Source organism: Canis lupus, chromosome 16 (genome assembly GCF_011100685.1).
Source record: "Canis lupus familiaris isolate Mischka breed German Shepherd chromosome 16, alternate assembly UU_Cfam_GSD_1.0, whole genome shotgun sequence".
NCBI lineage: Eukaryota > Metazoa > Chordata > Mammalia > Carnivora > Canidae > Canis > Canis lupus.
In genome coordinates, this window is record NC_049237.1 from 7,229,185 (window position 1) to 7,257,017 (window position 27,833).

The 27,833-nt window shown below is 40.3% G+C and overlaps 2 protein-coding genes and 1 long non-coding RNA gene across 5 annotated transcripts in view; 1 reads left to right on the forward strand and 2 right to left on the reverse strand.

The window, feature by feature from the left end:
* Positions 1-524: 524 nt before the first annotated feature.
* On the forward strand, positions 525-10,032 carry LOC119869513. 3 transcript variants are annotated; one of them, XR_005371228.1, is made up of 5 exons: positions 525-663; positions 1,235-1,388; positions 2,973-3,124; positions 3,719-3,794; positions 9,748-10,032. It is a non-coding gene; the product is annotated as an uncharacterized LOC119869513 (long non-coding RNA). The 3 variants fall into 3 exon arrangements; XR_005371227.1 differs by lacking the exon at positions 9,748-10,032 and adding an exon at positions 3,878-6,414; XR_005371226.1 differs by lacking the exon at positions 9,748-10,032 and having other exon boundaries at positions 3,719-6,414.
* Positions 7,743-17,303, reverse strand: SSBP1 (single stranded DNA binding protein 1). Its single transcript, NM_001252279.1, has 7 exons — positions 17,168-17,303; positions 16,480-16,546; positions 14,228-14,288; positions 13,479-13,619; positions 13,194-13,281; positions 11,169-11,257; positions 7,743-7,902 (listed from the first exon to the last, which is right to left on the reverse strand). The coding sequence occupies exons 2-7, from the start codon at positions 16,501-16,503 to the stop codon at positions 7,859-7,861; spliced, it is 447 nt and encodes a 148-aa protein (NP_001239208.1). The 5' UTR covers positions 16,504-16,546; positions 17,168-17,303; the 3' UTR covers positions 7,743-7,858.
* Positions 17,304-22,486: 5,183 nt separating this feature from the next.
* Positions 22,487-27,833, reverse strand: part of WEE2 (WEE2 oocyte meiosis inhibiting kinase) — a 32,675-nt gene continuing 27,328 nt past the window's right edge. The window contains exons 10-11 of the mRNA XM_038559370.1: positions 26,114-26,256; positions 22,487-23,560 (exon numbers count right to left, since the gene is read on the reverse strand). Of these exons, the coding sequence (XP_038415298.1) occupies positions 23,404-23,560; positions 26,114-26,256 (300 nt within the window). The 3' untranslated portion in view covers positions 22,487-23,403. The remainder of the gene's footprint in view (positions 23,561-26,113; positions 26,257-27,833) is intronic.

A 27,833-nucleotide genomic window follows, 5' to 3' on the forward strand; every position in this document is an offset into this window, starting at 1 on the left:
CAAAACTGTTTTTTTTTTTTTTAAGATTTTATTTATTTACTCATGAAAGGCAAAGAGAGAGAGAGAGGCAGAGACACAGGCAGAGAGAGGGAAAAGCAGGCTCCATTCAGGGAGCCGGAAGTGGGGCTCGATCCCGGATCTCCAGGATGACACCCTGGGCTGCAGGCGGCCCTAAACCGCTGCGCCACCAGGGCTGGCCTCAAAAACTGTTGGAACCAAACCTTTGACACATACCCTTTGTTTTTATGTCCAAACCACAACGTCAAGATTAGCATGTCCTCAGGGAACTCCCTTTCATCAGTGTTACCTTACTGCTCTAGTTCCAGCTTAGTTTAGAACTTGTCACTCAGGGAAGTTCCTTTATTCCTACAAGCCCAATACTACAGATTGAACTGTGTCCACTCAAAATTCAGATATAGAAACCCTAATCCCCACTGTGACTGTATTTTGAGATAGGACCTTCAACAACAAAGTGAAATGAGGTCATAATGGTGGAGCCAACACAACAGGATTAGCATCTTTATGAGACACCAGAGAACTCCCTCTCTGCCAGCAAAAATAGGTCATGTGAGCACAGTGAGATGGGGACCACCTACAAGGCAGGAACACAGGCCTCACCAACCATGCCAGCACCCTGAGCTTGGACTTCTAGCCTCCAGAACTGTAAGAAAATGTCTGCTGTTTAAATCACCCAGTCGTTGGTATTTTGGTAAGCCCAAGCTAAGATACCCAAGGATGTGATAAAAACTAGGTCATACTTAGCATCTGGTTATTTCACAGTGGGAAACCTCCTCACTCCAGATTGAGTCTGACATACTGCTAGGAGGCATAAGGGTGGTATTTTCGTTAACTTAAGCACCCTTTATTTAACAAGGGACTGTTAATTAAGGCTCCTCATTAGAGACTCTAAGCAAAATTAAGTAACGTTCATTTGAAAAACTATGCTTATATTTATTCTTTTTAAGGCTAATTGCTAAGGTTTTGTGTACATTGTATGTACAGTCCCTCCTCAAATTGAGACTGAGAGATAGGTTAAATGTTTGAAGGATTGTGAGAGTAGAGGTAAGATTTTACTACTACTAGCAGTGAAAGGTCTTAAAAGAGAAAGAATTAGAGTAATAAATTCATTGTGTATAGGAGATAAAGAATGTGTGAATTAGTAAGAATGAGGTTTAACTGCAAAGCACAAGTAAGTGGCTTAAACAAGGTAGAGATTTATTTGTGTCTCCCAAAGAAGTCCACGGGTTGAGCATCCAGGTCTGGTGTGGTGGTTCCACAGTCATCACAGATCCCAGCTTCCGTCTTCCATCCTGAAGATCTTCTCATGGTCCGAGATGGCTAATGGAGATTCAGCCATCATGTCCACATTTCGGACAAGGGAAAGCCAGGTGAGGGTCTGGAGAAGCACAAAGGATGAGCCTCCCAACAAAGTTAGGCATTTAAGGAGCTTCCCTGGAAGCACCACCGGATGACTTCTGCTTGTACCCCCTTAGCAACCATCAACTGCAAAGGAGAACAGGAATGCAGTATTTCAGCTGTCACTCCCAACAGAATATGGGCTCTGTAAATTAATGGGTTCTGTAGAAAGGATAATGGATATTGTGTAGTGAATTAACTACCTTTCTTATTAATTACCTTTCTTATTTTCCATATTTTACGATGCTTGACATCTTCGGCCCTGGCAGACCCTGAGGAACTAACCTCTCCCAACATTAGCTGGTTCCTAGAAATAGCAAACACTGGCCCATGAGCATGTCTGTAACATGCAAACCAACCAATCCTGATTCCGTATTCTCCATTAGCCTCCTTTTATCAGGCTCTTGCAGTCCAGAACACTATTCTCTGCCCAAAATCACCAGGTACCTGATAACTAGGGCTCACCCTTATTGCCCAAAGCCCAGTGAAAATTATTCTTATCCCATTAAACACACACACACACACACACACACACACACACACACACACACACAATAAAAGCTCTGGTCCATACTTTCCTTCATTCCTTCTGCCTTCTGCCCTACCTTGGTGCTTCCCTAAGTGGCTCTAATGGTGTGGCATGAGACCTCCTCTTGAAAACTATAATAAACTCTTCTTTCAAGACAGTTTTTTTCATGTCTGTCATCTTACCATACCTGATTAACACAAATCCCTGCCACACTGTAAAACAGGTAAGCAACTGGAATCTGTCCCACAATATGGTTTTCCACAACAGAAAGCTAGTATTCTGGCAACATTCGTTATGTTGTCTCAGAAAATGTGCTTAAAAAGTGTTTGACAGAAGAAAAAAAATGTCACTCCTGTCTCAACTTCTGAGTTCCACTCATTAATCACCAATTATAAGCTAGGAAATCTGTGATTAAACTATGTTCAAAACTACTCCTGATCTTTCCTCTTCTCAAATTGGCTCCTACATTCATGTTCTTTAGTCTCAGAAACAAAATGTCACTATCCATATGGCTGCCCAGTTTTAGAATTCTCACTTAATGTCCTTTTCTCTTACCACCAGCACCTACTTGGTCCCCAGTGCATCCTGGGCAGGAGCTATATGTTCCGTGTTCTTCTTCAACTCAGTATCCCTTACCCAGAGCCCAGCACAGGACCTGGCACGTAACTGTTGCACAGTGAATGAATCACCATGAATACCAAATTCCCCTCGTGTCACCTGTAATCCCCACTCTGCTAAGCTTGCTAGGCTCCTTCAGTAGCTTCCTAACTGCCTGCAGGCTCTCCCCCATCTAATCTTTTACAGATCTTCACTGTTCTTTCTACAGCACACTTCTGATATATCTAAGACATGTAGCTCCCCACTGCCAGAGTCCTCTGTTACCTTTCAAGGCCCTTTATAATCCAGCCCCAACCCCCTTTTCATGTTTTATCTTTGACCAATCCATATACTTCTATGTTTCTGGACCTCTGTTCATGCTGTTTCCTCTGCTGAAAACTAACCTAACTATTCAAATCTGTGCCCACAGGACTTTACTTCTACCATTACTAGAGTGCTCCTCACACCGTAGCACACTTCATGCATGGGCTCCTGCTTCTGTCCTCCCCACCCAGCTGCCATCATCCTAGACTATGAGTTCCTTCAATGCAGGAGTCCTGTTCTATTTACCCCTATATCCAGGTTTGTATTCCTACATGGTACAAAGCAGGCACCCAACTGACTTTTGGGTTTTAAAAGATGCCCATATTAACTGTAAATAGCCATGGAAGATTAAAAGCAAACCAAAAAACACTAAAGCAGACTATGTTCTCGATAATCCTTGAACATTAATAACAAAAACAAAGACCAAGTACAATTACCTAAAGTTAGTAAGTATCCTATGAGACTTGAGGAGATGGCCATGGTGACTGAAAGAGATATGCCTTGCTTAAAATAACTACAACAAGAATAATAATGACCAGTATGTATCGAGCACTTGATTCAATTAATATATGCTGGGATCCCTGGGTGGCTCAGCGGTTTGGCGCCTGCCTTTGGCCCAGGGCACGATCCTGGAGTCCCGGGATCAAGTCCCACGTTGGGCTCCTGGCAGGGAGCCTACTTCTCCCTCCTCCTGTGTCTCTGCCTCTCTCTCTCTCTCTATCATAAATGAATAAATAAATAAATCTTTTTTAAAAAATTAACATATGCTAAGTAAATTATATGCATTATCTATTGTGTTGGTCACAGCAGGCCTATAAACTAGGACTACCATTTTCCCTCTTTTATCCACAGAAGAGCAAAGCGACAAAAAAACAAAACAAAACAAGGCAGGGCAAGTTAATGAAGCTGAGCAAAGGTCACTCAGCTGGTAAGTACAGCAGATGCAGGCGGTCTGACTACACCGCCTTAACTGAACTATCACAATAAACCACCTTTTCCCCAAATGGGCAGGTATAGCAGGAAGGCTACAAAATGTCATGGTGTAGCACTACACAAACAACACCCCGAGGTCCCAGAGCATGGCGGAGAGCAAATGAATGAAGTAAAAAGAGACAAGGAAGAGAAATTTCATTATTGTGGCTGCATGATTTGGACAGCCAAAAAAGCTAAACACCATCCTATCACAGGCTGTGGGAACAGCAGAGGCAAATATAGTAGTGAGAGCAAGCTGCAATGCTGTCAACGACTGCCAAAAGTCTCATCCTCTAAAAAGTGAGCCTGTCAAATACCTGAGCAACTTTGCTGACAGCTTCAACTCTCACTAGCCAGGAAACAACTGGTGGAAATAGTAAGAGGAGCAGATACTATGAATAATAAGTAAAGAAACATTGCTTGAACCAAGAGGAATATGTAAAGATGACCTGGCAGAGAGATGAACTGCGACTTATTTTCCTGTAGGATCATCAGACTGAGAATGAGAAAGAATAAAGAAGCAGAGGTATTTCTCCCTCACTCCTGATTCTATCCCAACCAGAACCTATCACGTACTACAACTCCCAATGTGACTTAGATGCACCCTGAAAGGCCAAGAGTTAGCCACAGGGGTTCTGGAAAGCAGGGCCAATGGAAGTGGGAGGCAGTAGGAAACACACAGCAGGCAGGAAGCAAAATGCCAACTCCACACACCTAAACTCACACTCCAGGTGTCCCTCTCATAAGCTGCATGACTTTAACATGTTACTTAACCTCTCAGTTTCACATTTCCTCACCTGTAAAGTCAGAATAGTACCACCTTCTTAGGGTAACAGTGAAATGAGACAACGATAAAAAGCACTGAGCTCAGGGCCTGGCACCCAGGGAGTAGCCAATAAACGCCAGGTGTTAATATGGTAATTATTACCCTGTAAGAGATTTCTCTGTAACTCATCAACTTTTCTACAATGATTTGCTTATTGTTACTCCCACACCAAGCTTCAGGGCATATAATGCAAACCCGGACAGAAAAGTAAGTAAAGTGATCCTGCCCTCATTTTCATATCAATGTTTCAGGGCAATCCAACCAAACGACATTTAGAAAGCCCTAGAATGTCACTGTGCTAGGCTAGGCTGGATGGGGCCCAAGAGGTGGTTTGAGTATAAGGTAACTCTGCCTTCAAAAACTGCATGGTTTCTTCCAAAAACACACTACCAGTAATTTCTCATGAGTTGTAGAGGTTAGGTTGCAAACCAGTTGGCAATGACAAGTAATCCCCAAAAGAGCTACAAAAACATGTCTTTGGTGTTTGAGGATGTCTTTGGATTAACTGTCCAGTAATCTTTAAGAAATTGACTGACTGAGGATTGTACTGGCAACAAGCAGTGGATCTCATATGGCCTGGTCTTTAAAGCCAGTCATTCTGGGTCATACGACTGGGTCAAGCCAGTCATTTCATGCATTAGGATGAAAACAAAAGGAAAAGGAAAAAAAGGTAAATGAAGTATCTAAGCATGCGATACTAACATGCAGAAGATAGGGATAAATACATGAGAGACTATCTCGTTCACCTCTGTCAAGCAGTATTAGGGGAAGGTCAAATCAGAAGTGCAAGCCTGGCTTGAAAATAATGGAAAGATTTTTTCCAAAGTGAAAATAGTTTTGCTTTTTCTTATTATAAAGTAAATATAGGTTCAATGCTAAAAATATAAATATTAACATATATAAAAGTGCAAAAAATAAAGAAAATCACACATGAATCTCCCCATCCAGAGATCAAACCTTTATATGTTTCTCCTTGCAGACTTTTCTAAACATATACTTGCATCAATTACCTCTTTTTCAAAAATGGAGTAATAACACACATGCTGTTTGATCCTCTTTCTCCCATGCTTCTATGTATCATACTCATCTTTCCACCCAACATGGAACCTGAAAATCAAAGTCATAGGGCAGTTCTCCACAGGTATACTCCCTGACACCGTAACAACATGAAAATGGGAATGCAAGACATAAAACTTGGCCTAGGAGACCAGATTCCACATACCCACTCCAGCTTGGACAAGTACAGTATCTCAGCACAGGTGGCTGCCCAAGTGGGAAGGGCAGAGGTTTTGCTCAGGGAGCCTGCCTGGTTGTGGACCTCGGATCTGCAGCACTTTGCACATGCTGCAGCCTCTGCACTGCATACCCGACTCTGAAAGCTCTGCTGCCCAACCTCAGAGCCTTTCATGTAACTGCCAGCAGGAACGTGCAGAAGCCTTCAGTTCACATGGATCCTGCTGGGTGTACCTTTCTGCCCCTGTGCCCTAGACTCAGAGCTGCTGTGGGCTGCTCATTAAATCATTTTGTTCACCTTATTACCTTCCCACAGCACTAATATAACAGGAATACGAATCTGTATCACTTCTCACAACTTTTAAAGAGTATAAAAGTAGCTCTGCCAAGAGTGGCCCAAAGTTAAATTTGATGTTTCATTTTGTTTAAGGAATGTGGCATAGGGGCACCTGGGTGGTTTCAGTCAGTTAAGCGTCTGCCTTTGGCTCAGTTCATGATCCCAAAGTTCTGGGATCAAGCCCCACATGAGGCTTCCTGCTCAGCAGGAGTCTGCTTCTCCCTCTCACTCTATGCATGCTCATTCTCTAATGAATAAATAAAAGTCTTTAAAAAAAAAAAAAAATAGTGGCATAAAGGAGTGAGGACTATGTCACCAGACAGTTTGAACGTAAAACCTAGAGCTAAGGAACTCCATCTTTCCTTGACCACACTGCACTGTAAATACAAAATGCTGCTCAACTGTGGGTCAGCGAAGCCACGCCGGTCCAGCCCTCAGAGGGAGGGGTCAAGACATGCAGCCTGGGGCTCACGTAAGCCAAAGCTAGAGGCCAGGTGGCCCAGGCAGAATGAGGGATTTCTATCAGAACTGGGCACCAAGCTTAGCAGCAACCAACTATGAGCAACTGCAGCCAGCTAGCAGGCAGACCTGTGCAGGTCCAACACAGACTGAAAAAGGACAAGACGCACTGAAAAACCGGAGTTTATTTTCTGTAATATTTATTAGGAAATTAATAGTACTTGGTAACTTCCAGAATCTTATGAAAGTTACTGTGTTGAAAGTAACTGTGTGTTCACAATGCTCTGTATATGTGCATTCAGGGACCGTGTGGAAAAATAAAAGGAAAATGTCACAGCCAAGCCTCTAACCTATGGAGGTAATGTCAAAGGTTGTTTAGAGGACCTCCCCCCGCCCAAGTTCTGGATAAGACTAAAACGATAGAGAATGGGGCTTAGAAAGATAGAAAATGGTGGAACCAGACCCCCTGGGGCATGAACTATTTCATCCTTCCATGTAGTTTTAGATCTTTATTGCTGATTAATAAAAGCTACAAGTGAAATTTGTCCAAAAACAAAAGAGGGGAAGAAGATAGGTTAGTCTTGAAGCAGTTTAGGTCAGATACCAACCACTGTTCAGCAACCCCTTCCAGTTGGGGCCTAAAGCTTAATATCCCACTGGGATCATTCATCTGTCACCGGTGATCCAGTATCTCTTCCGTACCACACATTTGGGAAGGTGCAGGCACACAGAGAAGACACAGTCCTTGCTGTCTAGTTTACAGAGCAGAAAGTAAGAAAACCATTATTCACAACCACGGGATAAATGCCTGACTCACAGTGAAGCTCAACCACTACTCAGTGGCTGAACCAATACTATAAATAGAAGTGAGCACAAAAAACAAGGAAGTCTCCCAAAGGACATTTATCCCTTTGTCATAAGACAGATGAACCTAGCAGTCCACTATTTCACACACTTGTACACAAAAACCATCCCTAAAAGATTAAACAATTAGCTGCACAGGTCTATGAGACCGAAAGGGGAGGGGCAGTAATAGTCAAGAGAAGTATTATCACTCATTTTATATAAAAGAATATTTTAATTCTTGACCTTAGGAACTATAAAGACTATACACGATTTGGAAATGAGACTGTACCAAACAATGGCCAAAGGAGAATCGTCCACTCTATGCCTTCTCTTTGGTCTGGTCACTCAGAAATATAATGTTATCTGTAAAGAAACCAAATCATAAATATTATTTTCAGAACTCTTTCTCCATCTCCTTTAATTGCTCGCCTACAATGCACCCATATGTTAGTGCTGTTAACAGGATTTTAGAAAAATTCCTAAATTGTGAAATAACTCCTGCTATGTTCATCATGAGAGGCATAAATGACAGGCACCAAAGGAGCTAAAAGTTGGGCTTCAGCTATGTGTCAACAACTCAGACCTTGTTAGAAGTGTGGTATTTCTTGCCTTCCCTGAAGATAATTCTAATTGCTCAGCAATAACTTCCTACAAAAGAACTAGTCATAGATTTCAATGCCTGCCAGACTCTGATAGATGCCATGAAACCAGGCAGCACACCCTCACACAGAAGAGGATCCAGGCATAGCATTCCACTTACTGGAGGTACAGAGAAAGGACGGGGTCCAGTATATGGCACTATTAACAGAGACAGATTCATGTCTAAATAGGCTGTAACACTCACACAGAAGACATTCTATTTTTACATTTTAAAAGAGATTGAGTTTTATATACTCATTCTTGGGAAAATTTTTACGCATCAGTATCACAGAGTATTTTCATACAAGGACATCAGACACTGCACTTAAAATGTTGTCCCAGATGGAGTCAGTTTAGGACGAGCAAAGGAAAAGGAGTAGTACTTCCTGCCTAACTTGAAAAAATCCAGATTCTTATAACTTTAGAATTATTCAAAGTGGGTATCACAATATTTATAACTATAGTCTTCTAAGTACATAGTATCTTGATACAGAATAGTTATTGCAGGAGATTATTGCGACACCACAGTGTAAAAAGGCAACAGTGCCATCCACTGGTAGTTACTTTTATATTAAAGACATGGATCCCTACAAGAAAAAAAAAAAAAAAAGCAGTCAAGTTTAAACTGTTTCTTTCAATAAATAAATAAATAAATAAACAAACGGTTTCTTTCAATTCAAATGTCACTAAAGATCTACTCACCTTTACTACTAGCCATAAATCTATGTTAACTAATCAATTAATTAACTCACCCATGCTGTGAATACAAGTGACAAGAAGAGAACAAAATGGCAGATAATCTGAACCATTTCTATTTACCAGTTGGCTTGGTTCAGAACAATCTATACAATGCAGTTTACCCACACTTTTGGTTTATAGTCGAATGTCAAAGTGTTAAATGCTTCATAAATACATATTTGATAAAGACTTAGAAATGTCAGCTATTTTATTAGAAAGTCAGGTTTCCACTGCTAAAATCACAGGTGTAGATGTATGTCCTATAGAGATCTATAAATAAATTTTTGAACAGGTAGGTATCTCTGGAGACATGGCCCAAGGAAAAGCATGCAGAAGTGAAACACTGTCAAGACATCCAAAAATCATGAAATCAAAATAGCTGGGACCTCATCTAAGGTCTGATAATGAGGGCAGAGAACTATGTTGGCTTCAAAGATCAATATGCCTCAAAGAAACCAGTAAGAAAATATATTTTTTAATTATTATTTATGACAAGTTATAATTTAGCAATGGTAGAGTGGTTAAGACATGAACTCCAGAGCGAAGTAAAAAGGAAAGATAAAGGAAAATCTGTCAATTAAAAGAGACTTAAGTTCTCAGAGGTCTAGCCTCCAGAACTATGAGAAAAATAAATGTTTGCTATTTAAAACAAAATAAGAGACTTAAGATACATATAAACAATGTAATATAACATATGGACTTGTACTTATAAAGCTATCAAAGAAACCTAAAACACTGTGATGCCTAGTAAAACTTTTTTAATGATTTCTTAAGATTAGGTGTGATAATAGCACCATAGCTATGCTTCAAATAGGAATCCGTATCTTTCAGAAATACCTACTGAAAATATTTATGGATGAAATAATATAATGTCTGGAATTCACTAGAAAATAATTCAAGTGGAGGAAAAGCGGGCTGAGGAAATAGAAGAAATAATATTGGCCATCAGTCGATAATTGTTGAAGCTAAATGACAGAAGATCTTTTTTTTACTTCTATGTTTGTGTACGTCTGACATTTTCCATAATTAAAAAAATTTTTAAGATCCCCAGTTTTGACTATCTCAGAAGTTCATAAACACTAAGACATTACTTTCTTTCATTTCTCTGTATTTACTTATAAAAAGTTTCTCATTGTTTATTTACATCCATAAAAAGAAAACAAAAGAATAAAATCAATGTTTAACTGTCTTATTTTTTAATAATTTACTGATTAGGTAAAAAAAAAACCATCTCTCTTATTAAAAGGTGCATTTCCAGTAAGATTTCAGTTTTCAAATTTATGTATTAAAATTACGTTAGTAGCTTATGTCCTAAAAGCCACTATAATGATAACCCAATCAAGAAGAAATATAACATTTATAGCCTTCGTATCACAGAATTTAAGTATTTTTAAATTTCTGTTATGTATGAGTTTTTGTTAAGAATATAATAGGATGAGTAATAAAATATTTTTATCCATACAATATATATCAAGATGTATTTCTTAGGAGGAAATGGAAAAACAAGTTCAGAGAAAAAGAAAGAACATAAAATTTCCAAATGTTGAAGAGCTCGTTCATGTATAAATTCAATTTGTACATTCAATTCAAAAAATTGAAGGATGACGGGATCAAATTGCTATGGTTTTTACACCCATTAACACGTTTCAGAGTAACAATTTCATATTGAAAAAAATGTTCATGTTGACTTAGACATGTACAAAGGGCTACGTTTGTTTCAAAATTCTTGTACAGTTTTTTTAAAAGTTTGAAAACCCTGCTCTAGGAGAGATCTTAATCTTCTTTAAGCTTTGTGTCCTTATTTTCTACATTGTTTTGCATTTTGTCTAACAAAAACAACAGGAACTTAAAATCATCATGTCAAGACCAAGCAGGCTGTGAATAAGCCTGCATAAACGTCTAAAGCCACTAACAGCAGCCAGCGCAACTCTATCTCGGCACAGGCTTCTGCCTATGTAGGCCATGTCCTCAAAGACATTAGTTTCTCTCACTTCAAACAGTTAAGTACTGACACAAACGCTTTACTCCAAAGTTACCTGTGAAATGAAACTGTGTATAGAGATAATTTTCTGAAGGGTCAGGCAAATGCAGAAACTCATAGCAAACTCACAAACCAGACTCCCGCTTCTCATGGTGAGCTGCCTGACAATCTCAGCAGCAGCACTCAAAGCCCCCATGAAAGTCGCTTACAAGCCAAGGGTTTAAAACAAGGGGGATGGGAGGAGGGAATAGTATTATCACAAGCTTCTTACCAGCTATGATTGTTGTTGCTTGTCGCCTCACATTATTTTTGTCTGTGTATTCACCATAGTCTACTTTCCCTTCTACATAAATTCGGGACCTAGTAAAAATAAAATTTACAGTTTTCAGTCTGGAGATTCCAATCTGTTTTATAAGAGAGAGGAGGATGAAACACAGAATCAGGGATGCCTGGGTGGCTCAGCAGTTGAGCCTCTGCCTTTGGCTCAGGTCGTGATCCCAGATTCCCGGGTTCGAGTCCCACATCAGGCTCCTTGTGGGGAGCCTGCTTCTCCCTCTACCTGTGCCTCTGCTGCTCTCTGTGTCTCATGAATAAATAAATAAAATCTTAAAAAGAAACACAGAATCATGCATAACCTCATTTTTGCTATCACATCTCAAAGTTCAACATTAGGAGTACTGAGAGTACTGAAACACAAGGTTTCAGACACACAGACTCGACACATCCAGGTAAAAAAGACAATGTTCTCAGCCTTCAGCTGACAGCAGTCCTTATTGAAATTTTTTTTTTAAGATTTATTTATTCATGAGAAACATACAGAGAGGCAGAGACACAGGCAGAGGGAGAAGCAGGCTCCCCACAAGGAGTTTCATGTGGGACTCAATCCCAGACCCCAGGATCACACCCTGAGTTGAAGGCAGATGCTCAACCGCTGAGCCACCTGGGCATCCCAGAATTTTAATTTGAAAGTGACTTTAAGACCATGAAATGGAAGAGTAACACGTGGCATCCTTTAAATCTCTAGGACTGATTTCCAACATGTCATTGTCTCCCACTTTTCATTTTGGACTCCCTAAAGGATTTGCCTATTTTCGCTTATTTTTCAATTCCTTTCCACAATCAAGTTCATGAACCTACTTCAGGAAGAACTGGCACGATTAGCAAGGGTTTAACATAGAATACACAGCAGGCCTTGTGTCTTGGGAGTCCAAACTGAAAAGGATATGCCATAAAAACATAAGGGACTTTCAACTGTAACTTAACTTTGACAAAGTCAGGTAATATTTTTACTAACATCCTCAAGGGACTTAGATTAATAAAATCAAAACAGGTTTTCAGCTTAGCATTTCACTTGGAGTTAATTACTAAGCCCCTTCTGCACTGTTTAGAAGGCTGAACCCCAAGACAACCGTAACTGATTTTAAAGGGCAGAAAATGCATGCTGGCATCAATTTTCAGAGTCCAAAAAAAAAAAAAAAAGTAAAATATAGAAAGTGGACAAAACTGGTAAAATGACTGGGTACCAAAGGGAACACACACAGATTCATCAATTGTGGCTGAAATTGCATACAGATAATTTCCTGTATTTATATGTGGGTGTAAATGTGCAAATTCACACATACATAAAAGACTATGGAAGTACATATAAAAAAAGTCACGCAGTTATTAAAAAGAAATAAATTTTATTTATTCCTAAAATTGTATTTTGGAGAATATAGTTCATTTCTATAAGACAAGTACATTTCTAAAATGTTAACTATGAATACAACTGCTGTTCAACACAACTTTTTGTCCTTCTACAGGTTTGGAAAAGATATTTTTTATTTGTAATCAATCCAAGCATTCCAAAAGGGGACTATTAAGCTGATACAGAATTATCAAATATAAAATAACTGCTGTGAACACTGCCATCCGTGTGTCAGGCTTCAGATGTCCCAGATCCTGGGTTAAGGACTCTGCGTGGATGCCAAGAGGTGACAAGAGAATCCCTAAAAGCATGGGTTGCCCTTGCTCACACGGCATTCAGTACGCTCTGCATTCTCTCTTGTCTCACCTGCTTCTATTCACGAACAATCCTTATTTGTCCTAAGCTGTAAGTTCTCAGAAAACTAAACCATGTTTTATACACCTCTGAATTAGTCACACATAGCAACACGCCATGCATATAGTACTAAGCTCTGAATAAATATCCTGACCTAACAGAGTAATAGTAAAATAAAGGAGGTAGGCATTCCCTGAGAACACCTATTACCAGTTTTTTAAACCAATCTGTAAGATCCTTCCTTCCTCAACTTACCCCTTTTTCACATACTGATATGCCACATCTCTGAGACCTGGTCGGAATACTGATATTCTGTGCCACGTTGTCTTTTGACTGACATCACCTAAATCATAAGAATAGGAAATGCAGTTACAAACGCCAGCACACAAAATAAATGCCAAAAGACAACATGCCCAGCAAAACCAAACCACAATTTGTAAGAGAAAGGAACAGAACTAGAGACGAAAGAGTCTCTAATCAGCTGAGAATAAACGTCTCTTTATTGCTGATACAATTAAAACCCCAGTGTTTTATACTCACCCATTTGGTATGTTTCACTCTCCCCTGACCGCCACATCTCATTTGTCGCTAGAGAAAATATCGTGACTGGGTTTTTCCCTTCTACCTGCCTCATGACAGGGTCCTGACCCACTCGCCCAAGCAGCTGCACACGGTTCAGAGCTGAAATGCAGCATGTAAATAAAATGAGATTCAGAGAAAAGGTCCAGAAGGGGAACAGCTACAAATAGTACTTTAACTCCAATCTCAGCATTAAGCAAAACCCACGTTCTAGAAGATCGGGTGTAACTTGGGGTGAATAACAAGAGGTTGGGAGGGGAAAGAAGAGCTGTCGAGAAGAGAGAAAATATTCTTAGAGAAAGTATCTCACAAAACACACATTATGCTCTTTATTTTATCTTAAAATCTTAGACTATCTTTTTTTGAAAAAAACTATATGGTTAAAAGAACAAATCTGAGCTCTGAAAATCTTTATACATAAATATATCTAAGTATATATATTTCTGTGAAAGAATAGCTTGCACAAACTTCCACTCCCTCAGGCAAACAGCACATGACCCTGGGAGACTGAGGTCACCAAACAGGACTCAAGGAAATTCTACGAGGCCCCTGCAGCCCAATGGGGCAAGGCCAAGAGGGGAGAGGCAAACAGGAGCCAAGAGCCTGGGGATCAGCAGATTACACCCTAACTAGTTAGTGCACCTCGTCTACAATATTTGCACATTGCCATAAACAACATACTTTGAACTTGGAAATTAGCTATTACTTACATCTTTCAAGAACCAAGCTGCTGGCTATTTCAGACTCGCGTCTCACAAACTGATGAAATACCTAAAGTGGAACAAACAAGTAGAATGACTTTAATTTGGAGGAAAGGGAAACGCAAACAGAAAACCTGCTCACACTCAGTCACCATGGGGTCAGCGGCTCCTACAGCACACATATGCCCAGAAGACAAGCGATGCACTTCATGTGTTCCCCCATCACAGCACCAGAAGGAGCAAGCAAACGCTGGTGGGCCGACTGCCACAGAAGCCCAGGGGTAGACTCCTAGATGGCATGCACAGGAGAGCTAACCTGGAATCCTCTTTCTTTTGTGGCAACCCTCCGGACTGTGGTGCTTCCGTGGTCCACACAAAGGGTTAAAGTCATATATGTGTTGGAAAAAAAATCATGCTTTTGACGGAGCAAAGAAAAAAGTCTAAGATAGAGACAAATCTGATTCACTGATAAAATACAAAAATGGGACTAGTCAAGTCAGTCTGTCAGAGGAAGGTAGTACCTGACACAAAGTAGCAACATTCAGTGACATAAGCCATCACTACTGAACACCAGCTAAGTGCTTTACCTCTTACAAACCAGTCCTTGGAATAAATCTATGAACTATGCAAAACTGGGACCCCTGGATGGCTCAGCGGTTGAGCATCTGCCTTCTGCCCAGGGCGTGATCCCGGGGTCCTGGGATCAAGCCCCACATCGGGCTCCCTGCGAGAAGCCTGCTTCTCCTTCTGCCTGTGTCTCTGCCTCTCTCTCTGTGTCTCTCATGAATAAATAAATAAAATCTTAAAAAAAAAAAAAGACTCCCCAGCATTACCATTCCCTGCTGCCCAGCTCTCCTGTTCATCAAACTCACATGGGGTTACTATAGGTCAGTCACTAAACTCATTCTTTAATATGACAAACAACTGATACATTCACTTATGCCCCCAAGGCCTAAAAGCTCCCTTCTGTACTGGTTTATTCTTTCCTGAATGGGGAGTAAATTTTTATAAGACTACCTCACCCGAGTTCATTCCCCAGTAAGAAACATCACCTGCTCTGATTTCAACTTTTTAAAGAAGTAGCCTTCTGTTGCCCAAAGTCTGTGTTTTTCATAGTCCAAGTGGAAGAGTAAATATCTCACATCCTTGTCTTTGGTTTTAAAAGTCATCATGTGATGCCTGGGTGGCTCAGCAGTTGAGCCTCTGCCTTTGGCTCAGGACGTGATCCTGAGGTCCTGGATCAAGTCCCATGTCGGTTTCCCTGCATGGATCCTGCTTCTCCCTCTGCCTATATGTCTGCCTCTGTCTCTCATGAATAAATAAATCTTAAAAAAAAAAAAAAAAAAAAAAAAAGCTGCTAAACAGATGTGTAGGTTAAAGTGAAGATCCAAATACAGAGTCAATTCTACAGCAGACTGGGGGAGACATGAGAACAGGTTTCAGAGAGGAATTGATTCTTCACCAGTCTTAACAGGATGGGGACTAAGAGAGGTGTTACAAACCAGAACCTATAAACTTGGTGCCCAGACTTAAGTGAGGGAAACAAGTGGTTTGGGCTGGTGGAGGGCTTGGAGAACTAAGGAGTCAGACTGGTGGGAGGGAGCACATCTGCGCTGACGGCTGACTTCCGCTGCAGCCCTTAGCACAGGGAGATGGGGTGGAAAGATGAGGGCGGGGGAGGCCGGTGGTCAAAAAAGGAACCCCATGGGCAGCCCGGGTGGCTCAGCAGTTGAGCACCAGCCTTCAGCCCAGGGTGTGATCCTGGAGACCCGGGATCAAGTCCCGCATCGGGCTCCCTGCACGGAGCCTGCTTCTCCCTCTGCCTGTGTCTCCCATGAATAAATAAAAAAAATCTTTAAAAGAAAAAAGAAAAAAAAAAAAAAAAAAAAAAAGGAACCGCATGCCTCAGAGAAGAATGCTGGAAATGACTCTCCTAGTCTTTAGCTCACGCAAGACAGTAAAGGCTCTGTAACTGATGTAAACGCAAGTTACGTGTTTTAAAAAATTGACTCCCCCCCAAAAAAATAAATAAAAAATAAAAATAAAAAATTGACTCCCGTTATATAGGCAAGCTGGAAAACCTTTGTTGTCTTTGAGAACAGCATTTACTCAGATGAAATCTGCCCCTGATCCTAGCAAAGGAGTACACATCTCCCTCTCGTAGGTCCTTCGCCTACCGAGGTCAAAACCCTGAAGAAGCCTCATCACCTGTGCTGGACGAGAACGCATCTCAACACCATCACGGAGAAGCGACTGATTACCTGTAATACGGGTCTTCGAAACATGGCTTCTATTTGCTTTTCCTACAGTGTAGTGTGTGGTCTTCCCCTGGAAAAAAAGAGAGAGAGAGAGATGTCACTTAGAGCAAGAGCACAAACCCACTAATCCTAACGTCCCGACTACATTCCTAATTTTACGCAGTCCCCCTCGCGACCATAAACATCCCTGCACATTTTACCAGGACTCTTCCTCTCAAATGAAAAAAAAAAAAAAAAGAAGTTGAAGTCGTTTTTACTCCCCTTGCTTCTTCCTCTAACTCCTACCAAAAAAAAAAAAAAACTGATTTTTTTTTCCCCACTCGCATTCCACGGTCTTCTCAAATTCCAGCAAAATGCAAGCCCCCTTGAGTTCCCAATTAAAAATATATATATATGTAAGAAAATAAAAATGCAAGCCCCCCCCCTTCCCAGGGCTGATTTATATTGACTGCCACATCCAACGCTCCTAAGTTTGTTCCTGACCCATAGTGGAGGCCCACCAAGTATGACAACGTCACCAAGGGATGTAAATCTGAAACCTGGAGCTGCTAAAATCACCGCCCTCCATGCCGGTGGCAAAGCCCACGGAGACCCCGGGACTCCCCCCCACCCCCCCGGCCCCGGCCTCCCCGCAGGGACGGGCGGGTCCCCTTCCCAAAGGTGGCGCTCCTAACCCACCCCGTAAAAGGACCTGGGAAGTGACAGAAAACCCTGAAGTCCTCCGCACGGGGGAGAAGAAGAGCCGAGACACACACACAGCAGCCGCAGCACCTCCTCGCCATCAGCAGCGACGAGCTCCCGCTCGCCCCCTCCCGCACCGGAAGCTCTCGCGGGTTCAGCGTCACCGCCACAAGCACTTCCGGGGGACAGGGAGAACGCACGCCTCGCGAGAGGAATGAGAACGCGGAACGGCTGCGGCGTGCGTCGTAGAAACGCTCCGGGCAGCGCTTCCGGAAGCGACGCGGTAGTTCCGCCAGCTTCTTTTTTTTTTTTTTTTTTTTTTTTTCCACCTCCGGGCGGAAGCGGATGAGGCAACGCCGCCGAGCGGTGAGTAGCGGAAGTGATTTCAAGTTTCTAATAAAATGAAATGATTGGACGAGCTTCCCCTGTGGCCCAGGAGGGGCCGAGGTGGGCGAGGGCAAAGGATGCTCCGCCTGCGGGGGGAGCCTGCGCAGGTCCAGGCAGGCCTGCAGCGGGGAAACCCGGGGGAGGAAGTCGAGCTGAGAAAGGAAAAATTAAGGGGATGCAAAAAAAAAAAAAAAAAAAAAAAAATTGGCGATCAAAATAATATTTCAGGAAGAGTCAGGGTGAGATTTTTAAGAATGTTAGTTCAAAAAAGAAATCTGTGATGAACAAAAAATAAAAATAAAAATAATTTTTTTTAAAAAAAAAGCAAAATTTTAATTAAATTCTGAGCCATATTGAATCCTGAGGCACAAGAGGGGGGAAAAAAAAACGTTCGTTTTTACATATACCTCCCCCACCAAAAAAAAAAAAAAAAATTCCATGATATTAAAATACTTGAATATCGAAAATTCGAAGAGAAGGTTTATTAAAACGCACCCCATTAAGTTTATATTATTTATGCCAAAACCAGAAGTCAGTGTAGTTCTACTTTCCTGGCTTCCCTGGAAGTAAATTGATGCATAATATTTACAGCAATCTACTTATTATGCTTTCCTTCTTTCCAGCCGTGGGCCTTGCATGTGCGACCATGTCTCTTAACCAAGTTGCAATCTTTGTTTTTTTTTTCTTTTTTAAGATTTTATTTATTTATTCATGAGACACACAGAGAGAGGCAGAGACACAGGCAGAGGGAGAAGCAGGCTCCATGCAGGGAGCCCCACATGGGACTCAACCCCTGGCCCCCGGGGTCAGGCCCTGGGCTGAAGGTGGAGCTAAACCGCTGAGCCACCCAGGCTGCCCTAATTTTAATATCTTTAAAATATTGCATTAAAGTGTCCTTGAGCTTGGTTGCTGTGTTTCTTGGCACCGTCAGCCTGGGTCCTGCTCAGTGGGAGGGTACTGGGGTGGTCCAGGTTGCAGGACCTGGGCCAGAGGCGGCCTCCCCAGGCCTCTCCTCTGCTGGCCCCGGGGGCCTGTCCTGGGTTCCCCGCCAGACCAGTCTAACAAGCAAATTGCCATCTGGGGACCCTATACCTAGAGAGGTCCTCACTGGCCCATTTTTGTCTCAAAAGGAGAAAACACAGACTACTTAACATGGCTTCCAATGGACATTTTAACCTGCTCCTAAAAGCCTGGCTGACGAGCTGGTACATGCTAGACGCTTACCTCCCGTTTAACCTCTACCTTCACAATGTTCAGCTCCTGAAACAGCATGTTGTACTGCCTTCAGGCCTCGCGCAGTTATTAATGGTCCCACACCCACCGGCCGTGGTGCTGCTGTCAGTGCCCTGCAGTCATCTCCTGTTTAAAAATCTCACTTCTAGGGGCTCAGTGCAAGTCTAACTCTTGGTTCAGGCTCGGGGTCCTGAGATCCAGCCTCACCTCAGGCTCATGCTCAGCCCAAGCTGGCTGGAGACTATCTCTCCCTCTGCCCCTTCCTCCCCTACCTCTAAAATAAATAAAATCTTGGGACCCCTGGGTGGCTCAGTGGTTGACCATCTGCCTTTGGCTCAGGGCATGATCCTGGGGTCCCGGGATCGAGTCCCGCATCGGGCTCCCTGCATGGAGCCTGCTTCTCCCCCTGCCTGTGTCTCTGCCCCCCCCTCTCTCTCTCTCTCTCTCTCTCTCATGAATAAATACATAAAATATTTTTTTTTAGAAAATGTTGAAAAAAATCCTTTAAAAGAAAAATCTTCCTTCTACTTGAGCTGTTCAGATGAACGAAAGCAAAATAAGCAAAATTCATCCTTTCCTCCAAAACCAATTTACCCCTTCTAAACTCTGTTTACTTTAATGGTACCAACATTATCCCTGAGTTGAACTTTGGAGTCATCTTTAAAACCTCTTCCTAATCACCTACATCCAGTTTATTCATATCTGCTCAGCCCTAAATTTATTTCATTATACCATGACCTCTCCCTCTTTGTATCTGCCCATACTTCTGAGGAGCGCGGAAAGGGTTGTTTAGAATTAAAAAAGCAGAAAGCATGCCAATTGAAAACAGCCTTGAGGAAACTCATAACTTTATACATAACATCTTAATCTAAATAGCATCTTAAACTAATCTCAATTCTCAGACAGGAATTACCAATACACATGTTCTTAGACTATTGGACCAAATTGTATGTGCTGCTTTCTTTTTAACTCTTAACAAGAAAAACATTAAAATATACAAAATATATAAATGTGGGCAGCCCAGGTGGCTCAGTGGTTTAGCACCGCTTTCAGCCCAGGGCCTGATCCTGGAGACCCGGGATCGAGTCCCACGTCGGGCTCCCTGCATGGAGCCTGCTTCTCCCCCTGCCTGTGTCTCTGCCTCTCTCTCGCTCTCCTGTGTATTCTCATGAATAAATGAATAAAATATTTTATTTATATATATTATATATAAAATAAATATATATATATAATAAAAAATATATATTATATATAAATAAATCTTTTATATATATTATATATATAATATATATATTTATATATATATAAATAAAAGACGTCATGGAAGAATGGAGCTAAAACATTTTCTTATCAACTACATCCTCCTTCCCCTCAACAAATGCTCCAGCCAGGCATTCTCAGTATCTGAGAATGTTCTCACTGTTCTGTTATCTGCAATGCCCTTCTCCATACTTTCAAAACCCTCTACTCAAAGTCCTTACTTTGTTCTTCCATTTCACTTTCTTACACACTTAGTCTTGTATTATAATTTAGATGACCATGAAGGTAGCTCATCCTCCGCATTGACTGTGAGCTCTTAGAGGACGGGGACCTTGTGAATATCCAACCAAAAATTATGCTTTAAAGCAAGGAGAGGCTTTAGAACAGTGTAGGTCACAGGCCAGAACAAAGAAATAGGAAGATAAAGTAGGAAGAACCCAGAAGGATACTCAAATAAGCCTGAAATTAGAAGACTAAAAACAAACAACAAAAGAATCAGAGACATGGAAGAGTGGCTGAAATGGATTTTTGTAATAGAGATGCCTCTTTCAAGAATCTCCAATTTGCATAATTGTAGACTCTCTGTAGTTCATTCATGGACCCAGAAAGGGCCTTCTTGATGCTGAGAAGTACTGACAGACAGCAATATGACTTTAATCAGCTACCATTACTCCTGGCAGTAGTGGAATAATTCAGGGCTTTCATCCTTTGCAAAGGTAGTTGAGAAAGAGAAGTATCTGTCATAGATGCCCAGGGCCACAAAGTTATCTTTGGCCTTGCCTTTTTTCCCCTCTAAATTAGAAAAAGTCTTAGCTATATAGGCATTAAGTGGTAGAGACCAGTGTTGGCAATGCTTTATCACAGATTGTCCAAATCTTCCTATGTCATTGCTATATAAAAACATTTTTTGGAAATTTCAATGCAATTTTCACTTTGTTTCTAAATCAGTTTTTCTCAAGCCTCATAATAACGGGTGGAAAATTATAGCACTTACTATCTAAATGGATTACAGCAACTACTTTAAAATGGCTCAAAAGCAATTTTAGCAGCACTTCATAGTTATTAGTTATTAGAGCTATTTTTTGTTAAATTTTTTTTAAAAATCAACTTGACATTTTTATGTAATTCAGGATTGAAATTATGGTTCATACAGAGATAAAAAAGCTTAATTTTTCAGGCTGAAATGTTGACCTTTATCTTTTAATGTTCATCATTATACAGCTTTAGATAATGGCATCTATAAACTGATACATATGTAAGAGTTTAATAAAGCACAATATCATTCCTTTAAGTCTCAAGATTATCTGTTGGCAACTTAACATCAGTGTATGTTTAAGATCTATAGAAAAGTAGCACAAATTTATTATTTAAAAAAAAGTAGCACATTTATATCCTAAAATATTTAAGTTCAACTTGTTTAATATTGTAAGTCCAATGATGTTAATATTTGATAGTATGACATTTGATAACTAGTTCCTAGGTTACCTTATGATCTCTGTGCAAAAACAGAACTTTAGGACTGAGGATGGAGCATCTTACAGAGGCAAGGGGTCAACTTCAGCTTCCAGCTGAACTGAAAGGGATGAAATCCTCAGCCCAGTGAAGACTCAGTCCCTCTCACACTCAACAGTGTCTATGTAGCCACCTGCTGGTTTAGTAACTTTGTGGTACTCTGGAGTCCCCCAGAGAGAGAGGGAGAGAAAGCAATAGTCTGGCACCAGATCCACTCAAGTGCTGACATGGGCTCTGAGGAGCAGGGTCAAGAAGAGGTCATAGACCTTAAAAGTACGAGTGGTCAATGTCTGAGAAGACAAGTATAATTAAAGAATTCTGGTCTGTACATTGCATATGTTTAACAATATACCTGTTTCTAAATTGCAAATTGTGGTTGATCTTGCACTGCAATGGATATGCCTGGGAGGCAAGAGATAAATTAACTCCATTTTAGAAATGTGAATTGAGACTAGACTTTTGTAAATGACAATGAGCAATATAGAGCACTTTACCCCCACTTAACTGCATGGAAATAATTGCTACTCCAAGACAGAACAAAGAATGCTATGATGGTCTATTCAATTTAAAAACACTTGTTTTTTTTTTGTTGTTGTTTTTGTTTTTTTTGTTTGTTTGTTTTTTTAATGGAGGGTAAAGAAGAATATAAGGCAGCAAAAAAGCCTACAGACCATTAACAGGCTACCTTAATTAACATGATGCACTAGAAGTTGTCAAATGCCTTTATGACAGAAGTATTTTATATATTAGAGCCTGACCATTATTGGCTTTTAGGCCCACAAAGCTGGGCTTTGCAGCCAAGACCTGTTACTACCAATCTACCAAATGTTCTCATCTATCTACTCCCTATCTACTCATGAAATAGTTTCCAACAGAAATTTCTCACTCTTTGATGGTTACATATTATAAAGAAGAGTACTTTACCCATATCTGACTTTGGACAAGATAAAAACCTTTATTTACAAATGTTCTATTCCCTTAAAATATATATACAGAGAAAATAATCAGGATTAAAATATGATAAAATCACAGGAAACAAAGCCAAATTCTGATAAAAGTCAAGGAGAATTTGGTGACACCCAGAAAATCAAAACCAATCCTAACAATTACAAGAGGGTTAGGGCAAATATTTTGAAGAACCACCACATTAAATGTTCCCTGAACCCCATACCCAGGGTCTTGTTCCATAAGTTAATAGCCAGTTCAGAAATTACAAGTTATAGATAGTCTATCTCTACCCACCTCACATAATGTTGAAGCCATTTATTTAATAAATATACTATCAGAGGAAAGGATTGTCTTCACTGAAAGAATACAGTAGGAAAACCACTTGCTCAAAGTGGCTGAGAATTATTTTAGGAATACCATCATTTACCCCTAAGAAGCATTACTGAAATACATGCACATTTCTTGAAAGCAGTTACCTCAATTCAAAACAAAATTATATTCCTTTCTACGTGCAGGGAGAGTCCCTGTTCCTCAGTAGGCAACCAGCTACAGCAGCCTCTTATTCCATATGGCGTGCCTAGGGCCACTGCCTTCTCTTTCAGTTCAGAGATGCGTGCTTTCCCACTGTGCATCAGTGAGCGTGACAAGTGAACAAACTGTTGATAGGTAGCCTTAGGAATATATCAATAGAGAAGATAAATGCTTCCAGTTATTGTATCTGGGACGTTGCTAATACAGGGCCTTACTAGCTTGAGGACCTTGGCTGTAAATGCTAAATTAGGAGTGGTTATTGAAATCTTTGGGCATTCAAGTTGGTTAATCTTCCCATTTACAAGAAGGTTGACATGGTCAATAACTATTTCTGGAAGCACTAAGGCAAAAGATGGGTTGGTGTGAAGGGAGTTCTTATGGGGAAGACTTCCCACAGGTGAAGCTTGAAGACTTTGCACTTTTTCCTCCTACCAGGCGTTTGGTACATCTTGATCCTGTGGGGGTCCCAGAGACCCCAGGGTCACTATGCTCTTCCTGGGGGGACCAGGCCTGCTGAGCTTCTCTCAGTTCCCTGGCAATTAAAGGGAAAAAAAAATATATTACTTGATCCTAAACTAAAGATGATATTTATGATCTAAACTAACATAGATTTTTCTTTTTTATTTCAGTATTTATAGAAACAACCCTCAGCTATACACAGAATAAGAAATTAGCTCCTGTGATTTTCTTTAAAAATGGCTGGCACACACATGCCACAACACATGGCAGATTAGATTTCCTAATTCCTACTGATTGGGGCATAAATTATGTTAAGAATTTTTAAAAATAAAAGAATTTTTAAAAATAAAAACTAGATAAAGATACCACTAAAAAAGGACTACAGGTCAATACCTTCTGATTAACACAGACGCAAAAATTTCAATAAAATACTAGAAAACTGAATTCAACAATACATTAAAAAAATCATACACCACAACCAAGTGGAATTTATTCCTAGGTTGCAAGGGTGGTTCAATATTCCCAAATCAATCAATAAGATACATCACATCAATAAGAGAAAGGATAAAAAACATATGATCAGTTCAATAGATGCAGAAAAAGCATTTGACAAAGTAAATTATCCATTCATGATAAAAAACCCTCAACAAAGTAGGTTTAGAGGAAACATACCTCAACACAATAAAGGCCATCTGTGAAAACCCACAGCTAACAACCACCTTAATAGGGAAAAACTGAGAACTTTCCCCAAGGTCAGGGACCAAACCAGGATGTCGACTCTTACCATTTTTACTCAGTATAGCAGTGGAAGTCCTAGCCACAGCAAACAGAAAAGCAAAAAGAAAAAGAATGCAAACCAGTAAGAAAAAAGCAAAACTTTCATTATTTGCAGATGACATGATACTATATGTAAAACCCTAAACACTCTACCAAAAAACTGTTAGAACTGATGAACAAATTCAGTAGAGTTTCAGGATACAAAATCAATATGCAGTAATCTGTTGCATTTCTATACACTAATAATGAAGCAGCAGAAAGTGAAATTAAGGAATAAATCCCATTGACAGCTGCACCAAACCCCATAAAACACCTGGGAGTAAACCTAATCAAAGAGGTGAAAGACCTATACTCTGAAAACTGTAAAAACACTGATAAAAGAAATTGAAGATGACACAAAGAAATGGAAAGAAAATCCACACTCATGGGTTGGAAGAACAAGTATTAGTAACATGTCTATACTACCCAAAACAATCTACACATTTAATGCAATCCTTATCAAATACCAACAGCATTTTTCACAGAACTAGAACAGGGAATCCAAAGATTTATATGGAACCACAAAAGACCCTGAATAGCCAAAGCAATCTTGAAAAACAAAAGCAAAGCTGGAGGCATCAGAATTCCAGAGCTCAAGTTATAGGACAAAGCTGTAGTAATTCAAACAGTATGGTCCTGGCACAAAAATAGACACTGATCAATGTGATCAATGGACATCCAGAAATAAACCCACAATTATATGGTGAATTAATCTCCAATAAAACAGGAAAGTATATCCAATGGAAAAAAGTCTCTTCAACAAATGGTGTTTGGAAAACTAGACAGGACATGCAAAAGAATGAAACTGGACCACTTTACACCATACACAAAAATAAACTCAAAATAGATTAAAGACCTAGGTGTGAGACCTGAAACCATCAAAATCCATCAAAACCATCAAAATCCTAGTGGAGAACACAGGCAACTGGGAGAAGATATAAGACAAATGACATGTCTGATAAAAGAATTAGTTTCCAAAACATACAAAGAATAGAACTCAACACCCAAAAAGTAAATCCAATTAAAAATGGGCAGAAGACGTGGACAGAGATTTCTCCAAAGAAGACATCCAGATGGCCAACAGACACATGAAATTTTGGTCATCATCACTTATCAGGGAAATGAAGATCGAAACTACAATGAGACATTACCTCACACTTGACAGAATGGCTAAAACCAACAACACAAGAAACAACAAGTGTTGCTGAGGATATGGAGAAAAAGAAACCTTCATGCACTGTTGGTGGGAATGCAAACTGGTGCAGCCACTATGAGAAACAGTGTGGAGGTTCCTCAAAAGCTAAAAATAGAACTACCTTACAATCCAGCAATTGTACTACTGAGTATTTACCCCAAAAATACAAGAACATTTTCAAAGAGATAGATGCACCCTTATGTTTATAAGCAGCATTATCTGCAATAACCAAATTTTGAAAGCAACCTGAATGTCCATCAATTCATGAATGGCTAGAGAAGAGGTGCTATATATATTTAATGGATTATGTGGCCATAAAAAAGAATGAAATCCTGCCATTTGCAAGGATATGAATGGAACTAGAGAGTGTGGTCAGAGGAAGACATATGATTTCAAACATATGTAGAATTTAAGAACAAAACAAACAAGCAAAGGGAAGAGCTAAGAGAGATAAATCAAGAAACAGACTCTTAACTACAAAAAGCAACCCTGATGGTTACCAGAAAGGAGGTGCATGGGGGGATGGGTTAAATAAGTGACTCTTAATCTCAGGATTGTGAGTTCAAGCCCCACATCGGGCCAATAGCTTACTTTAAAACAAACAACAAAAACTACCTTTCTAGTGTGGCTGTCTTGGACTTTTCCAAGTTAAGTTGCTGCTGGAGCTCTTCCGCTTTCCTGAGGGAGGGCCGGAGAACTCGACTTCTGGCCAGACCTGCTGCAGAAGGTCTCTCACTTGGGTCAGGGTGGATCATGTTCTGTTGATGTCGGACCAAAACGAAGGCAATAGAAACTTTACTGCTGGGAAAATCTGCCCACCCAATCCAACTCCAACCCAGCTTCTGCTGGTGAGTTTTGTGAAACTCTGCTTTTAACTTTATGGGGGAAGAAATAAATAAAAACTTAGTTCCACCGGGGATGGAACCATCATCCCTACACAGTGGCATCCGTCATCCGTACCTCTGACTTGTCCTTATCATATTTTAGAGCTAGTGGGTGATTAGCTAGTCGAGTGTGTTCATTTTAAATGGGAAGAAACAGAGGTCCTGAGATTAAAAGTGACTTGTCCAAGTGACTTGCTTTCAAACTGAGGTCCAAGATAAAAAGTGACTTGACCAAGACTAAAACTCAAGTTACCCAACTCCTAGTTCCATTTACTTTCAACTACAACATGCTCCTTTTCAGCTAAAACTAAGTATACCCCACCATGACAGTATTCCTAAAAGCATTCATCTTCAGGTAGAGAGTGTCTTAACCTAAAACGACATAAATACAGTAGAAAATAGCTTAACTATTTATAGTAATTAGCAATATCATATAATGGTTCATATAATATGAACCTTCTATTTGGGGACCAATGTTCAGAGCCAGATCCACCATTCACTAACTAGCTTGAGAAAGTGGCTTGACGATGCTGAAACTCACTTTCTCTTTCCCGATATCTGGGATAACAATATTCACCTTTTGGATTACTGCAAGAATTAAATGAATTAGCATATATGTATAACAAGTGCACTGGGCCAGCACTGAAGAACTCAGTATGTATTAACTAAATCTAGGAGCAGTTTACACATAGAAATGGGTAATTATGCTATTCATGAAACTCCACTGTGAGCAAGGGTTTGCCTTGTTTTTTCAGGAAAGCAGCAGCATGGAAGAGGGACAAATCTGTAGCTAAAATTGAAGTTTTCAGGTAAACTGTGAAACTCAAGTTTAATCCCCAAGAGTAGATGCTTCTAAGGCTATTGTAGGGATCGTAACTAATCCTGTTCCTTTAATCATGACTTAAGTCTTATGTATACATTTTGTCTTCTTAGTATGATCTTAAGCTTCTCAACGTTGTTTCCTTGTACCTCTGTTTCAACATAAGAGCCTCCTTTCCTTGTCCCACACATGCTCAGATGCTACTGAGTACCAGTAACACATAGGTTCCTGACATTATGCCTTTTTCCAATAGTCCAGACGTTGGGTGGTATTGCCAGTAATTCATCAATAAAGTGGCTTTTACTTTCTTCTATACACTCAGAAATCAGATTTTTTCATAATATCGCCATTACCAATGACAATAGTTAAATAAAAAGCAAATAGACCAGGTTTGCTTTTAAAGTTAAGCAATCATCAAAAGGTGAGAATACAAGTCCAGGAAATGCTCTAAGCCTAGGTTTCCTGACTACCCATCTTAACAGGGTTGTTGGGAATGGCAGAGAAAAAAAATTAACAGGATTTTAAACTAGAACAAACAGGTGTTATAATATCCTAAGTTTCTTTGAGAAACTTTCAATCTCTCCTGTGTCTTTTCTGGGCATCAGGATCCCTTTCTCTGTCAGTGGCACTA

Excerpts from the sequence above, each read along its gene's own strand:
- SSBP1 (NM_001252279.1), bottom strand. The coding sequence starts at position 16,503 with ATGTTTCGAAGACCCGTATTACAG. Across the intron at positions 14,289-16,479 it reads TTCGAAGACCCGTATTACAG|GTATTTCATCAGTTTGTGAG; the intron begins GTAATCAGTCGC and ends GTTCCACTTTAG. Across the intron at positions 11,258-13,193 it reads TATCAGTATGTGAAAAAGGG|GTCCCGAATTTATGTAGAAG; the intron begins GTAAGTTGAGGA and ends TATTTTTACTAG.